Below are 15,410 nucleotides of genomic sequence, written 5' to 3' on the forward strand. Positions count from 1 at the left end.
TCTTTATGCATTTTTACAGCTGACAACATGGCAGAAGCGCGGTACGATGTTTACTGAGTTGTTGAGAATGCCCATCCAACAACGCCACCGGTTGTGTTTTACAGAACCGAAACCGAAACTTGTTTGGTTCCTCACCTTGGGCATCGTCCAATCACGGTGCCCGCTCCTCCCAACGTCATAGCTTTAGTTGGTGCGGCCGCCGCAAACCGCGCATGGTGGTTTTTCTTCTTTCGCGCTTTGTAAAATAATTACCGATTTGTCAACCGGATAAACGATGAAAAGTGTGCTAATTTCAGCCAGTCTACGCAGTGCAAGCAAAAACGGGAGCTTGACAAATTCACTTCAGTGTCCCTTTAAATATGATAGCAGACTAGGTTTCCACTCTTTCTTTTTTCATTTCGGTCACTACTAAACGCCGCTGTTACTCAATTGAACCAGTGTCCATGCCCCGTGAACTTCACCCCGGCGAGGTGCTGGTTCGAAGTTACGCCTCTTTTCGTCCGTTCAGTGGTACACTTAGGCACGGCGTTGAGGGGTGCGGCGGGCCAACAGCGGAAGGGTGCTATAAAGCTTTCGAAAGACTTTTTTCATGCACAAAGGCTCTGCAGTACGGGCGCGTGATGCAACCACGACACTCGAGATAAAGCCACGATTGAGAGTTGAGTGGAGCGCTTGTGGAGTGGAGTGGAGTTGAACGGACCGCTTCACTTTGTGGAGCAGCGCTTATGTGCTCCCGCTAAAGGGGAAAGCTTACATTAAATATCTTCTGGTCAAATTTGATTAAGCAATTACTTTTATGCCCACTGAGCCCTAACGAAACCGATTTCTCCGCATCGCAGCTGACTCATGAACACGTTTTGACCACGTTCGGAGAGCAATTTATTGCCACCAGCACTCGATGTTCGAGCCATAGTGAAGAAGTCCGTAAGGAGTGCTTGGCGTTTCTTGACCAGGGTGGGCCTTACGTGACGCTCGTATGCTGACAGCGCTAACAAGGCTTTCTCTTAAACGTTCGCGTGCGCCTGCGTGCCTCCACAGAACGTCGATGGCATCCATCACTTCGGTGGCCTTTGGTTTCACCGACACTTCCTCAAGGCTCTTGTTCGGAACACTTTTCTTTCCCTTGGAGTGCTCATGCTGCTTATAAGACTCATCTAATGATGGACGAACAAAATATTAATGTGGTTATCAGCGAGCACAACCTGGAACAGCAGCACCGTGAGCAAGGACGGGCAGAAAAAAACACTTGAAGTAGGCTTTGGCCTTTGGCAGCCTAAGCATAGAGGGCGCTGGCGTAGGCAACGATGGAGACGTCAAAATGGTGACCACACTATTAAACCGTCCATGACCGCAAACGGTTTTTGAGCAGCTTCTTTCATCGCTTTTAATTGTTGTCAACCGCATAATCCACCACTCTTCTTTCATTTTAGCCTTTTAAGAGTTAATGTGAGTACTGAATGTTTTCAATGTAGGCTCCGAGAGGCAAAATAAAGCGTGCCTCGACCGGAATTTCGTTCTTCCTTTCTTGCCATAACTTCGTTAAATCGAAAGTGCCGCACGAAATTACTTCGTAAAATCGAGATAAAAATACATGGATTTAGCAAAATTTTGATAGAAAACGAAAAAATTCGTTACATCGAGGTTCAACTGTATATACTTTCCATTGCACATACCAAGCGCACACATTTATTTCCAATTAAATGAGTGCTTCCTGGTACCATTTATGCATTCATGTTTTGTCTCAAATATGCCTGATGTTTTCTTTTTGCTCAACAATGTTCACAAGTACGAAGTATGGTACGACGTTTAGTTGTTTGTAAAGGTATTGCCTATATGAATTTCGCGTTTCAGAGTTCTTTTACCTCTTGGCCTGGCGACTGAATCGGGGGATAGGCAGAGACACAGACAGACCAAAACTGTCGGGTTAAGGAGCCCAAGAAAGACAGTCGTCTTCAGAAAGAAAGAAAAAACAAGTCCTCCCCTCCCTCCTGTGCCCACCTTGGGTGGCGATGGTGGTGGGGTGGAAGGTGACCCCTCGCCACAGGGGGACGATGCGCCGCTGCTGCAGGCGATTCACCTCACGCACCGTGCGGTGGGGTGGCGGCAGCTTCACCTTGCGCCTGCACAGAGAAGAGATCCACGAGTGAGGCCAGTCGGGTGCAGCAAAAAAAGACATGCCAAAACAACACTCCCTACAAAAAGAAAATATGACTCAGGTTTAGCACTTCCAAACGAAGTTATCACGAGCAAAAACAGATTCATCATCATCATCATCGGCAGCGGCCTGCCTACGCCCTGTGCAGGGCAAAGGCCTCTCCCATAGATCTTCAATTATCCCAGTCATGTGCTGACTGCAACCAATTTATCCCTGCAAACTTCTTGATCTTATCTGCCCAGATAACTTTGCGCCGACCCCTGCAGCACTTGCCTTCTCTAGGTATCCACTCTGTTACCCTTAATGACCAACGGTTTGTCTTGCCTTCTTAATGTCTACTAATATGTCCTTAACACACGTTTGTTCCCTGACCCACTCCGCTCTCTTCTTGTCCCTTAATGTTACACTTATCATTTTACGCTCCGTTGCCCTCTGAGTCGTCCTTATATTAAGTTGAACCCTCTTAGTGAGCCTCCAAGTTTCTGCCCCGTAGGTGAGTACCGGTAAGATGCACTTTCTTCTTCAGCGACAATGGTAGGCTGCTATTCATAATCTGAGAATGCCTGCCATATGCACCCCACCCCATTCTTTTCCTTCTAATTATCTCTGCCTCATGGTTAAGGTAAAGTCACCACCTTCAAAAACTCATTTTTCGAAGAAAAAAAAAGGGGGGGCTTTTTTTTTAAATTTAGCATTTTCAACATCACTGTCTATTGAAGAATATTTAGAAAAAAAACTGTATTGTTATCTTAATCGGTTCAAAAGTTATAATTTTTTAAGCCCTCCGAGACTCATCCGAAACCGAAAGTGAAGGTTTACGATTCCGCAGCATCTGCCATATCGTGATAAACGTTTCTTCGTATATACGTTACGTAATTGTAATTCATTCAGGTACATTCTAAAGCTTTTGGATGCATTTTGCGGGATATTGTACATTCGATTTATTTCAAAATTTTCAGTAAAGGGCACCGGGTGGCACGCTCTTGTTCACGTTGCGCGCATTTGCGTTGCCTTGCGTTTGTGGCTGGTTCTCTGCACTTTTTCGCATGTCGCTTTTAGCTCACAAATTTAGTTCTAGCCTTGCAAGGAGACAGTTATTGTACTTTATAGACGGCAGTTACAGTTATAGGTTATAGTACGGAGATGGCGTGCCTGACCACTGACTGTCACCGTATGACGAAGGCCGCATGTGAGTCAGCAGTAAGACGCAAAAGAGGCAAAAAAAATGTGCGCTTCAGCTCGGTCAAGAGGAGATCGTGCCGGTTACAAGGAGGGAGCAAGCTATGAGGCCGGCAGATTTTAGGGCTTTCGATTATACGTAAAATAGGTCTATACCTTTAAAGACATTTTTCTCAAAACTTGATTTTTTGCATCCATCAGTTGCGTGAACAGTGATAACTTTGCTTCTAGTAATTATTTTCGTATGAAAATTTGCGTGCTGTTTCTTTATACATAGAAGTATGCAATCACGCGGAATGACTGAAAAATATTGGTAACTTTGTATATTGTGGCCAGTTGTGTGAAACCCAGACGTGCAAGATATCAGATTTTTCAGTCTTTTTATGATTACGCAAGTTAGCCTAAAGATGTGATAATCGTGGAGGTTATTTTCCTCATTACGTTCCTGCCAAGTCGTGTTTGAATCGCACTTACCACTTTGTAGCTATGACTGTTCGTGCAACATGCATACTTTCGCACATTTTCATTTATATAAATTCTTTGTTAGACATTTTTACCAACTTTATCATTTTAAAGTTTCTAACTGTATAAGCTTTACAAGCCAAAATATAATTGTAACGTTTGGACTACACTTGTAAATTTTTTTTTCGAAGGTGGCGACCTAGCAACAGATTATGCTGCGCTTAATGAATGTCTGCCTTTGCTTAGAGATTTAGCAGTCCACCGCCCAGCTTCATCTACCAGATGACTGTATTCGCCCTTTCTCTTGCGGTGAAGGGACGCGCAGGATAGGCAGAGACACAGGATAGGCAGAGACACAGGCAGAGACACTTGGCACGCCATTGATTGCAAGACTTAGAGACCAAGTGCCAGGCAAGCCGCCGCCGAAGCAGCGTTTTCATGAGCTTGCATGGTGTATTTCTCTAGTCTTCGTTAACGTAAACTCATTCGGAGCAGACCAGTCGTTTAACCCTCGCCTAGTAATGAAGATTCCCTTGCGCTGAACCGCATGCACAGACCAGCCAGCCATCACTGGACGATAAGGCACAAACTAAGCAGAAGTAACACTGAAAGTTGGATGAGTTGGTAAATCATCTTGAAAGAAACACACACAGCGTGCAAAAAAAAAACACGACGAAAGATGGAGGGAGAGTCAGCGCTTGTGTTGTACATCCCTCCGTCTTTCATCCTGTTTTTTTGCGCGCTGTGTGTGTTTCTTTCAAGACCAACTAAGCAGCCGTTTCACCCTTGCCTAGCAAAGTGGAACTTCGGCAACAAAGCTTCAAGCAAGCAAAGACATAGGAAAGAAAGGCGCAGGTTGCCTGCTGGCAACTGAAGGTCATAGCGGCACCATGAATGACCTTGAAAGATGTAGCCTAGTAGAGCTTTCGCTCTAATAAAAGGTAGAAGTGTGTGAACATTCAAACATTCCAGTATTTTGCAAATATTATGCGCTATTGTCTTCAAATTGCAGCACAGTATCTAAATATTCAAAATTATACACCTAATAGACCCATCCACGCTGGCTCTGCTGCACGGCATGGAAACTATTAGGCTGAATCGCACATCATGCCTTTTTTGAGTTGCCTTTCCTGCACAATACCAAAAGGGTAAGCCGTGTGCAAAGCAAGCCTTGTACACTGACTGCGGTGGAATGCTACCTGTGCACAACGTATAGCCCAAAAAGAATTTTGCTGTTTGCCAATGCTTGAAGCAAGGTCGTATATCAGCCACTAGCATGCCAAGCCCCCCTTTTTAATGACTGGAGGGACCAGTCAAGTATACTTCCTCTAATCACATCATGTTGAGTAATTCACATTTTTTTATGGCAATGTAAGCCAAATGTTTATCGTACTGCTTCCCCAGCTTGCTTAACACTTTACTTTTAATTTCTTAATGTTTTTCTTACTAAGCAGTACTGCATGAACACTCAGGTCCATTGGGACCTGGCTCCCTACGTTATCTTTTTTTTTTTTCGTAGATATGTTTCGAACAACTGTACAACTACAGCAACGATATTCTCAGTCAATTTTTATATATTTGTATTAGATTAGCAGTTCAGAATTTGGTATTGGCACACATCCTCCTACTTAAACAGAGTGGGTACCTAGGAGCGCACACTAATCTGCCAGCTCCCCCTTCACGCCAGGGTTCTCTCAAACACCTCTCGTTGAATGCTGTTCTTCAGTTTTAACCTTTGCAATGGGGTATTAGGCCACATTGCCTCGTCCACCATCGTGAACTACTCATCACATACAGAAGGATGATCTGCTTTTTCAGCCTACGGAAGGTGCAGAACGGTGACCAGTCATCTCACAAAGCAGAAAGTGATGCCTATTGGAAGTCACCACGATCACCCGACTGGGCCCACAGAAAGGAACATTTGTGTGGACTGTGCAAAGTGGTAGAGCTTCGTAACAAAGCGCCGGTTTCTGTCACCATTGTTCACCGCCTTCTGTGAACCCACTGAATCCACTGAAATCAAAATTTACCCCAATTTCCTTCCCGAATCTTGCCCTTGCCTGGACATAACGGAAACAGTGAAACATTAACCCATAGTCGCAGTAAAACCCGATGATATCGAACACGGGTATATCGAGTTATCGCCTATATGGAATCCTCGTCGACTTCTGCAGAAAATTCCATGCATTTAAAATTTTTTATATTGAACGTGATCAAGCTCAATCTCTGCAGACCCGAGACATGACGTAGCAAAAACAAGTTATTTTTTTAAATAATTGAAGTTATCATAGACAGTGTGTGTGTTGTGTTGTGCTCCTGAGTAATGTGACAAGCTTCCCTGCAATACACTGGCGCACAGCGGTGGCAGAGTGGTCGCTTGTGACTCTTGCGCGGGCTCACACGTCTAGATGGGCAGTGACAGAGTTGACCAGGATCGCGCATGCATGCTGTTGGCACCAAAAGCACCACATAGGGCACTGCGGTGTCACCTATCCCTAAATCTGCACTACCCATTGCTTGCACTTGGTCAATTTGCTGGGTTCACCATTGGTTGCTTGTCTCCACGCCTGTCTTCTACACGTCGCGATGGTTGATGCTGCCAGCACGGAAAAATGGGCGACACTGACATTTAAAACTGAAAGATTTCTTGAAGCACTTTCAGCACTATCCTCAAAAACAAGGCAGACATCAAGGAGAAAGCGAGACTAAGCAGGCATTGCAATGCGCAACACTGTTTGGACTCCGACGTTCAAGGACGTTGAGAAGACTCTTCCCAAGCAGTTTATGGACGTCAGAGCCCGCAATATTCCCGTGTCCGGACAAATGTTGCAACCCCGGGCCAAGGACTTCACATTTCTCTTCTTGGCGTCGAGAACTTCACAGCAAGTGGTGGATGGCTACAGAGCTCTAAGGGCCACTACGATATCATAGTGAAAGCTGTCTCGGGAGGGCGCAAACATGTGAAAGTCGAAAGTATGAGGAAGTGGCTCAAAGATGAGTGGCCCCAGATCCTGGCCAACTACGACACAGGGTATATCTTTACCGGACCTTCCCAGGCAAATACCTCCCAGGCAGATCTTCGACACCCACGACAACAATTGCCAGGGCAGCAAACAAGGGAAGGTGCACATCACATTGCTGCTGGCCACCAATATGGATGGCTCGACGAAAGTGCGCCCCTTCGTTATTCGGAAGCCTAAAACACCTCGCTGCACGAAGGACTACCGCAACATTCTCGTGTCACATGCATGGAACAAAAGGCCTGGATGACTTAGGGCCTGTTCGGCAAATGGCCGACGGACTGGGACACCAAGCTTGCAGGTAAGGGCCGCAGTGTGTGCCTGCTCGCTGGCATGAAATCGGCGTCGCAGAGACAATCTACAACTTCATATCCTCATCTGTGAGACCATCTGGACTTTTAAGTCACCCATGTAAAGCTTCAGGTAACTTATTTTACCTTTCCTTTTTTCCCTCTCTCTTCCACCCTACCTTTTCTTTAAAAAAAAAATTGCGAGAGATTGTCCTACAACTTACTTTAGGGCCTTTATTCCCTTCTCCCCATCCCCGCAGGATAGCACGTAGGCAAGAACATGCCGGAAAACCTCTGCCAGAGTCCTTCAATGCTTTACTGGTCACGAAACTTCGGCTCTCGGTTCATATAGGGACCGCGCGCGCCGCTACAGGCGCCACCTCCGCACGAAGGTCATCCAGCCGCCGCGCGTGCAACGTATTGGCCAGCTCTTGGCGTGCAAACGCTCGCTGCTTTTGGTGTCTGCGCGCTGATTAACTGCGTTTTTTTTTCGTAGTAGTTAGCTATGAATAGTCCGGTTATTGTATTAATCACCTGCCTTCAATGGGGTTTTATTTTTCAAAGTAAGTTATCGTAAACTTCGGCCGCGAACGGCAACGGCTTCTGTGTGCTCTGGCACAAGCGCTGCGCCGTCGTGTTTACGGATTTTAAATCTATATTGCTTCTTTTCTTAAAGCAAAGTTGTAAATACCACACATACGGCAGCTGTGTAGCCACGGGCTGCTGCGGGCCTATCGATAATACAATAAAAAAACTGAAAGAAACCAAGTACGCGTCGTTCAGACTGCGCTTAATGAATCCGTTGATTGCTCTGGAATGCACAGAACGCTAAAAGAGATAGCCCAATAGTATTGTCGTTTCGATGAGTGTGTACATACTTGAAAACATCTAAAAACGCTGCAGAAATGCGAAGGATCACAACATGAAGAGATACAGGGTGTTTCAGCGAACACTTTCAAAAATTCTTAAAAATAGGCTCTTTGAGAAAAAAAGAAACCCTCTTCAGAAGGAGATTGCTAGCTGCGGCGGACGCCAGATAGTATCAAGGGTGTGCACATTAGTTAGGTGGGTAATTAAGCTCTACTAATGAACTTCTTAATTAGTGGGGTTTGGTGGTTATTGTCAATGGTGATTTTGTGGCCCCAGAGAAGGCGATTTCATATCAGTTTTTAAAACAACGAAAAAGTCGGTGTTTAAAGCCCTGTAGCGTGAGGAAACCTGCCGTTGTTTTCCGCTCAAAAACGAAACTCGGCGCTGAAGGAGCGCTAAAAGTCCTGAGCGAACGCAACGTCGGCTGGTGACATGTTTCAATGAATGTGGCGGCCAATTCGAAATGTAAGTGCAATTTTCCCTAGCTAGGAAGCCTCAGCAAGCAGCCACAGCCGCGAAAGCCCTCCTCGCCCAGCAAACAAACCTTTCCTTTGTCTGATGCGCTTTCTAACACGCAGCGATTATAAACGAACATCAAATAAACCTAACGAAGAAAAAAAAAGGAACGGATGGTGACGTTTCACATCTTACACGTCTGGTAGCCGCGTCAGATGTGTTTGAGACAATAAAAAAAGAAAAACAAAACTGTCCCCAACGCCCACTAGGACTCCCGAAACGGGCGACTTTGTTGTGGGCAATGGCTAGCCTCTTTCTTGCGCCTACCAACGAAACAAAAGATAACGCTAGCCGTGGTATAAGGTGAGCGTTGATCATTGAAAAAATACAAGAGGCGATGGAGTTGATATCAGCTGATTCCCTAGCGTGGGGAATCACCAGAGCCTTTTTGAATTGGGCGACACAGTCACTGCAACACGTCATCAGCGGAAGTTGCGTTTGCACTAGACTTCTGGCGCACCATGTGCGCTGCGTTTCAGTTTCATGGGGGAAAAAAACTTGATTTTTGCGGGCTGCAGGGCTCTACAGAGTGCATTTTTCTTTGCTTTAAAAATTGGTCCATTATCGTCGTCTCCGTGGCTACAAACTCGCCACTGGCAATAACCGCCAAACTTCGCTAATTAAAAAGTTCATTACAGAGTTTTAGTTAATTAACTATGTAATTCGCATGTTTCTCATAACTGCTGACGTCCGCCGAACCTGATAGCTTGTTCCTTAAGAGAATTCCTATTTTTCTTGAAAAGCCTACCTTCAGGAATTTTTGAAAGTGTTCACTGAAACACCCTGTATATGTTGCACCGTGTGTCTTTCCGCTTGCCCGCTTTGCAATCCTTGCAAAAACAGAAAGCGAAACAAGAACAATGAAAATGATTTTATCACACGCAACAAAAAATTTCAATGTTACGAAGGGAAACAAAAGAGCGTGGTCCAGCGTACAAAAATTTATTTTTTTCGCGCTGCGATGTGCAGCACACGGAGGAAACAGAATATTGCCACGTAGCCAAGAACGACGCAAAGCTTTTCTGAACGCAGCGAACTAGCGATCTCCTGCACTACAAAAGACTAGAATGAAACACAAACGTCGAAGAAGCAGTCCGCAGTGTGACGTGAACAGATGAACGTCGATAAAGTGAGTTGCGCGGCGTTTGCTATGCATGCATTACTCTTGGAACGTTATTAATTTCAGATCCATGGAAATGGGATTGAGTACATTGTCGGAGAAACAAAAAATCAAGTTAGCGACAAGGTGGCACCCTTTCCATATCAAACAATATTGCCCGACGGGACGTACGACAAAAAGGGCAAACGGGCGCTCTGGTTGAAACTGCAGATAAGAAACCGGAATCGGCCACGCGCGGTTACAAAACAAACAAAACGAACCCTAAGGGATAATTCGCGGAAATATGAAAAGTATAACGACAAGGACGTCCCAAAGCTTTTTTACACGCGACCCTGAGCGCAATGTAATACAAGTTTGCAAACAGGCAATGAAGCACCGCTACAACCTGACTGATATGACACAAATCCGGCTTTAAGTTAGCCTTGTACAATTCTAGGTCCACGATGCTCTCCAAAGGGTACATTGCTTTTTTCATTCTCACACACAGTGCATTTCCACACACTGTCGCACACTTATAATCAAAGCTGAAATCACCCGTTGCTTGTCTTGGAATGGCGCCCCTCCATTTGTCACACAGCTGCCCGTCGCTCGGTCAAAAGAACAAGGAAACATTTTCTGTGGTATCGTTGTACAAGGAACGACACCCCGGGACGCAACTCATGTTAGACATCGTCGTTGCACTACTTAAGTCGCATCACAAGAGCGCGATATGCACGTTACATTTTTTTCCCGCACAAAACAAACACAACTCGCCGCGGCTCCGCCGTTCGAGCCAGCGCAACGCCGCCCGAGGAGTGACCTCAGTGAGAGGGTGGCGCCACCCCGCGGCGGCCAAACGCAGCATATGAAGCTCTCCCATTGAGTTACGGAGCAGTTTCGTGACCAGTAAAGCATTGAAGGACTCTGCCTCTGCTTACATCTAAGAAATCTCTCTCTCTCTCTCTCTCTCTCTCTCTCTCTCTCTCTCTCTCTCTCTCTCTCTCTCTCTCTCTCTCTCTCTCTCTCTCTCTCTCTCTCTCTCTCTCTCTCTCTCAACTATAGTGACAGGAAACTTCTATTAAGCTTACAAATTTCACCACGTAGCTAGCATCCCCCTTTCAGCTTACATACAGAACACTTGCTTCTCCTTGTTCGCTCAAACACAGGAAAAACCTGTTACACACTTGACCTGTACAATGCGTGTGTGTGCTAAGCTTCACTGCACTGCTCCAGCATCGTGCAAAAAAGCAATCCCAAAGAGGCACAATGTGCAGTGAAGCCCGACACTTTTCGTGCCGTGTGGCAGAGCCAACTTTTATTTCACTATTTGTGAATCTTGAGTGTTCTAAAACTTAGTACAGTAAAACAGCGCAAACCAATTGAAAAGCCAACACTATTCGTGACAAATTTAAAGTTTCAGATACTCACAAGCCCCCTATGTTGACACGCTTGGGTGCACATTTCTCATTTTGTTTCACGGCCAACACTTTTGTGTAGTTTACCACTAATAAAAGAATGGCTTTTAACTAAACAAACTACAAACCACTATTCTTTAGTGAAAACAGAGTACAGTCGAATCCCGCTACAACGAAATTGACGGGACGTGCAAAAAATTTCGTTGAAGCGAAAATTCGTTGAGGCGAAATCTGCCCGAACACACCACAAAAAGGCCAGAAAAATAGCCCTGTGCGTTTCCGCAACATTGGCAGCATAATACAATGTTTAGTAAAAGGAGTGATGCGCAATAACTCATGTTTATTCGGGTAACAAACATACCAATGGTTATCTGTTTTTTCACCACTCAAAGAACGCGTTACGGAGGGGGTGAAGATATGCAGGCGCAAAACGTATCGCTGTACAACAAGGCGTGTCCACCGAGCTGATTACTTGCAGATAGCTGCTAGGCCGTCGGAAGCCCCCCTCTCGCTTGTGGCAGGAGCAGTGCCGTTATCTTATCCTCTGACAGGGCACGGCAGCATAGAGTTTCATACTAATATATTAGTATGAAACTGTATGCACGGCAGCTACTGACCTTGGCAGGCAAGACGCGCGCGCTTGCATTTAACATGACCGCGCGCTCGCGACTAAGATAGGATGACTAGGCTTCAACACCAAACGCGCAAACATGATTTTCGCTCTTGGCTATGAAGAATGGTAGAAGGAAAACGGCAAGGACAGCTGCTCACAACGCATACATGGCGGCACCGCGCCAGCAGCGGAGCACATTCATGCAATTTCAACTGGATACGGATTGGCTGAAGCTCTGGGGCTCCACCTTGGCGAAGCGGGCCTGCGCCTCGTGTAAAGACGGCCAGCCACATCGTTATCACCATCAAGCAATGGCGTGCGCCTATGAGTTATTTTTTGTTTTGTTTTGGGTGGCGGTGTGGTCGCAACGCGCATTTTCGGTTAAACTAAGCGTCCTGAATGTATAAAAAGTTACAGATAGCTGGCGCTATGCTTATTTTATTGTAAAATAATTGTTCAAACCCAGCCCAAATCATCGAAAATTTCGTTGAAGCGAAAGCAAGCCTGACAAATGGTTCGTTGTGGCGAGGACTTTGTTGCATTGACTTCTATGGCTAGCTGACGGGGAATTGGAAATATTTCGTTGAAGCGGAAATTTCGTTGAAGCGGCGTTCGTTGTAGCGGGGTTCGACTGTATACCTATGTTTTCCGAGTATTCAGAACTGAGTCGACGTGGGTATTGAATAATGCTTTCCTCGTTCGATCATCAGGAGATAATAAATGCCTACGCTTTGCCACAAACAAAACCAAAGCCAGCATTACCCAAACATTCAGTGCCTGTATTTCCAACGTCTTAACTTAAAAGTCAAGACACCCATGTCAGAGGTTCAGCAGGACCAATTCTGAATATGAAACCCAGAATCAAAGCAGGGCCTAACGACCTCTTCAACGGCGATACCGACAGGCCGCAACACCTCTGCCCACAGCTGTTAATAAGGATACAGTCATTCCCCCGTGAACCCAACAAGGCAACTTTAAGCAGTAAAGAGACAAGAAATGCGTTACAGAAGGCACGTAGGAGTCGCTGACACTCACTGGTATCCAAAGTAGGCAATGATGACGAAGACGACGAACAATGGCACGGGCATGACCTTGACGAAGGTCGCCGCTCCCCTGTCTTCAAAGAGGAAAGGGTCTGGAACAGGCCATGACACAGAAGGAAAGGTTAGAGCGGGGGCACAGACAAAGTTTTGTCGAACAATGAGTGAGCATACTGCCCCTGATGACATTAGAAAAAAAAACCCAAAACTGGCAGGCCCACAGTCTGTACTTTCGCTCATAGTAACTGCACACAAAGGCACACTGGAGGAAGTTTTTAACACTGTCGAAGTTACATCATCAGATTAAAACGTTGAATGTGTTAGCTACCTGCCAAGTTTCCATTGCTTTTTTTTTTTCAGTTGACTTATCTGACAGAATGTGTAACTATACGCACATTTTTTTTTATTCACTTACAACATAGCAGGAAATGAGCTGTTTCTTCGTCCAAACCTACCAACAAGCTGCACCATTCAAATGTTCGACGTGGCTGACGCCGCCCTTTTCAGAAAGTCCTGGAAATGGTACTGCAAGTGCAATACAAAACAGCAGGAACTGAACTGTTTTGTTGTTTCGTCTAAACTAACAACAAGCTACACCACTGGAGACTCGCTAAATCTTCAGAACGGCCGTCGAGAACGGCTGTGCTCGTGTGTAAATGAAAGCGGCGGCGGCGGTGCTGCGCTGCTATAAACAGTAAACAATCAATGGGACGAACAGGTTCACCGTCTGTGCATGGCCGACTACGCTTTTTAAGCACTTCACTGATAATGATGCCAATTGGTGTCAGGTTGGATTGTCAGGTATACCTCCGGCGCATTGTGGCCAGACTGGGAAAAAAATTTAGCCAAATACGGGTGCGTTTTCGGGAGATTCTTGTTTCGGTCGTACCATTGTACAAAACCATTAAAATTTGGGAGTCTCCCGGAAAATTCGGGAAACCTGGCAGGTATGGGCATTGGCTGTGGTGAGACGAGAACAGCAATGTCAAATGCGCCTTCCAGTCATGGCAGCTGCCTCGGTGTTCGCTTCACCGAAACCGAAACTGACACGAATAAACAAACCTGTAAGCAATGATTTCTGCTGCGTTCGACTATCTAATGTGCCACTGTATGATTAGTAGCCTCGTAGGCACCTATAGCCGTGAAAAAAAAACGGAACCCAAAAATTGCTTATCAGTACTCTTTTAAAACTGCACTCGCAGCTTAAGCAAGAAGTCTGGTCAGGAGAGGTTCCCCTCCTCCCGACCGGTGAAGACGCCTGCTCACCCTGTATGCACTGCCAGCGGGAGAAGAGCAGCTCAGCCTTGTACCCCGCCAGGCGGCAGTCGCACACGCCCCACGGCGTGCACACAAAGGCGTGCGACAAGCACGGCCGCTCCGCGTCGCACTGCGGCCGCGCCGCACTGCCTGCACGCACAAGCGCAAAACGGGGGGAGAGAGCGAGACGAAACGACGTCTGGGTACTGCAGCGCGTCTCTGCAACCACGCTACACGCTTCAATGTTGTCCAAGCTGATGACACGGTCGTTACGACTCCGATTCTGGATTCTGGATTCAATTCTCGGACTACGATATTGTGCACTCAGGGTGCGCTTGTGCAAGCCAAGGCTCTTTCCTTTTTAAAACTCCAAACGGTTCTCTACACACCCAAGGACTGATAACAAAAACAAAAATTGCTTCTGTTTGTGCTTCCAATTCATTTATCGGTCATTTGAAACGCATGGTAAATGGGCTTGTCTAGAAAAAACGGAATTTTGCACTGTAGAACATTGTCTGATAACAAAAACAAAAATTGTTTCTGTTAATGTTCCCAACTTGTTTATTTGTCATTTGATATGCATTTAAATCAACATGTCTAGAAAAAAAACTTACGTGCCGTAGAACATTGCTAGTTCATTTACATGTTTTGCGCTCTTTGTGCTGACTGTGTTTTCATTTTTTGTATCCATTTTTTTCCCCTCGTACTTGCGTTCTGTTTCGGAACCTCTACTAGGGTGTTCTAAACTGCCTGTCCTTTCCAATTGTGTTTAAATCTCTTTAATATTTTATTGTAATCCCCCCCCCCTCACACACACACACATGCCTGAAAGGGCTTTTAGGGTACTTTAAAAAAAAAATTGGGTTGTTTGAGCATGGTTGATGCTTGTCAACATATTCATGGCAGGCACAAATAATGCAAACTGTGAAAACACACCACAACTCAGCAGCTACTACCAAAACACCAACATCTCCTCAACTGAAGTTCAGGAAAGCCGGCCTAGTTGCAACAGCTGCATTGTAAAACAACATTAAAAGAGATATAAACGCACAATAGAAAAGACTGCCTTCGTAGAGCACTGCTGCGAAACACGCTGCAACTCTCGCATCCTCATGCACTGCTGACTGAACTGCTAGTTGACTAGTGTTTCATTGGGGTGAAAAAACAAACTGCAAGATCTGACTGGTTGAAAGATTTCCACCGCATTCAAATTTTACAATTTCTATTTTCCAGTAGCGACCAGCATCGACGTTGAGGGATGCACTGTGCAACAGCGTTAAAATGAACAGGAACACAGACTGAATATAATAGCACCTGTACTGTCCTCCTAGCTTGGGTCCCTGTTTGTCTGAGATTAGCTAATAAAAGTTCAAGCTTACAAAGTGAAGCCCAAGCAACACTCGCACATCACAGGCCCTACCAACAACAAGCAGTGTTATACTTTAAAAGGACACCTACGAGCTTCTACTTGTGCATGTGAAAGCATTAATGTCT

At 45.7% G+C, this 15,410-nt stretch overlaps 1 protein-coding gene across 1 annotated transcript in view; it reads right to left on the minus strand.

Moving 5' to 3' along the window:
- The window catches only part of LOC144150037 (uncharacterized), a 44,548-nt gene that overhangs the window by 22,068 nt on the left and 7,070 nt on the right, over nt 1-15,410 (minus strand). Inside the window, exons 4-6 of the mRNA XM_077681834.1 lie at nt 13,926-14,066; nt 12,655-12,754; nt 1,999-2,120 (exon numbers count right to left, since the gene is read on the minus strand). Coding sequence (XP_077537960.1) covers nt 1,999-2,120; nt 12,655-12,754; nt 13,926-14,066 — 363 coding nt within the window. The remainder of the gene's footprint in view (nt 1-1,998; nt 2,121-12,654; nt 12,755-13,925; nt 14,067-15,410) is intronic.

The sequence above is a fragment of the Haemaphysalis longicornis genome, unplaced genomic scaffold, assembly GCF_048455015.1.
Source record: "Haemaphysalis longicornis isolate Haplotype H1 unplaced genomic scaffold, Haemaphysalis longicornis Haplotype H1 scaffold_8, whole genome shotgun sequence".
Classification (NCBI taxonomy): Eukaryota; Metazoa; Arthropoda; class Arachnida; order Ixodida; family Ixodidae; genus Haemaphysalis; species Haemaphysalis longicornis.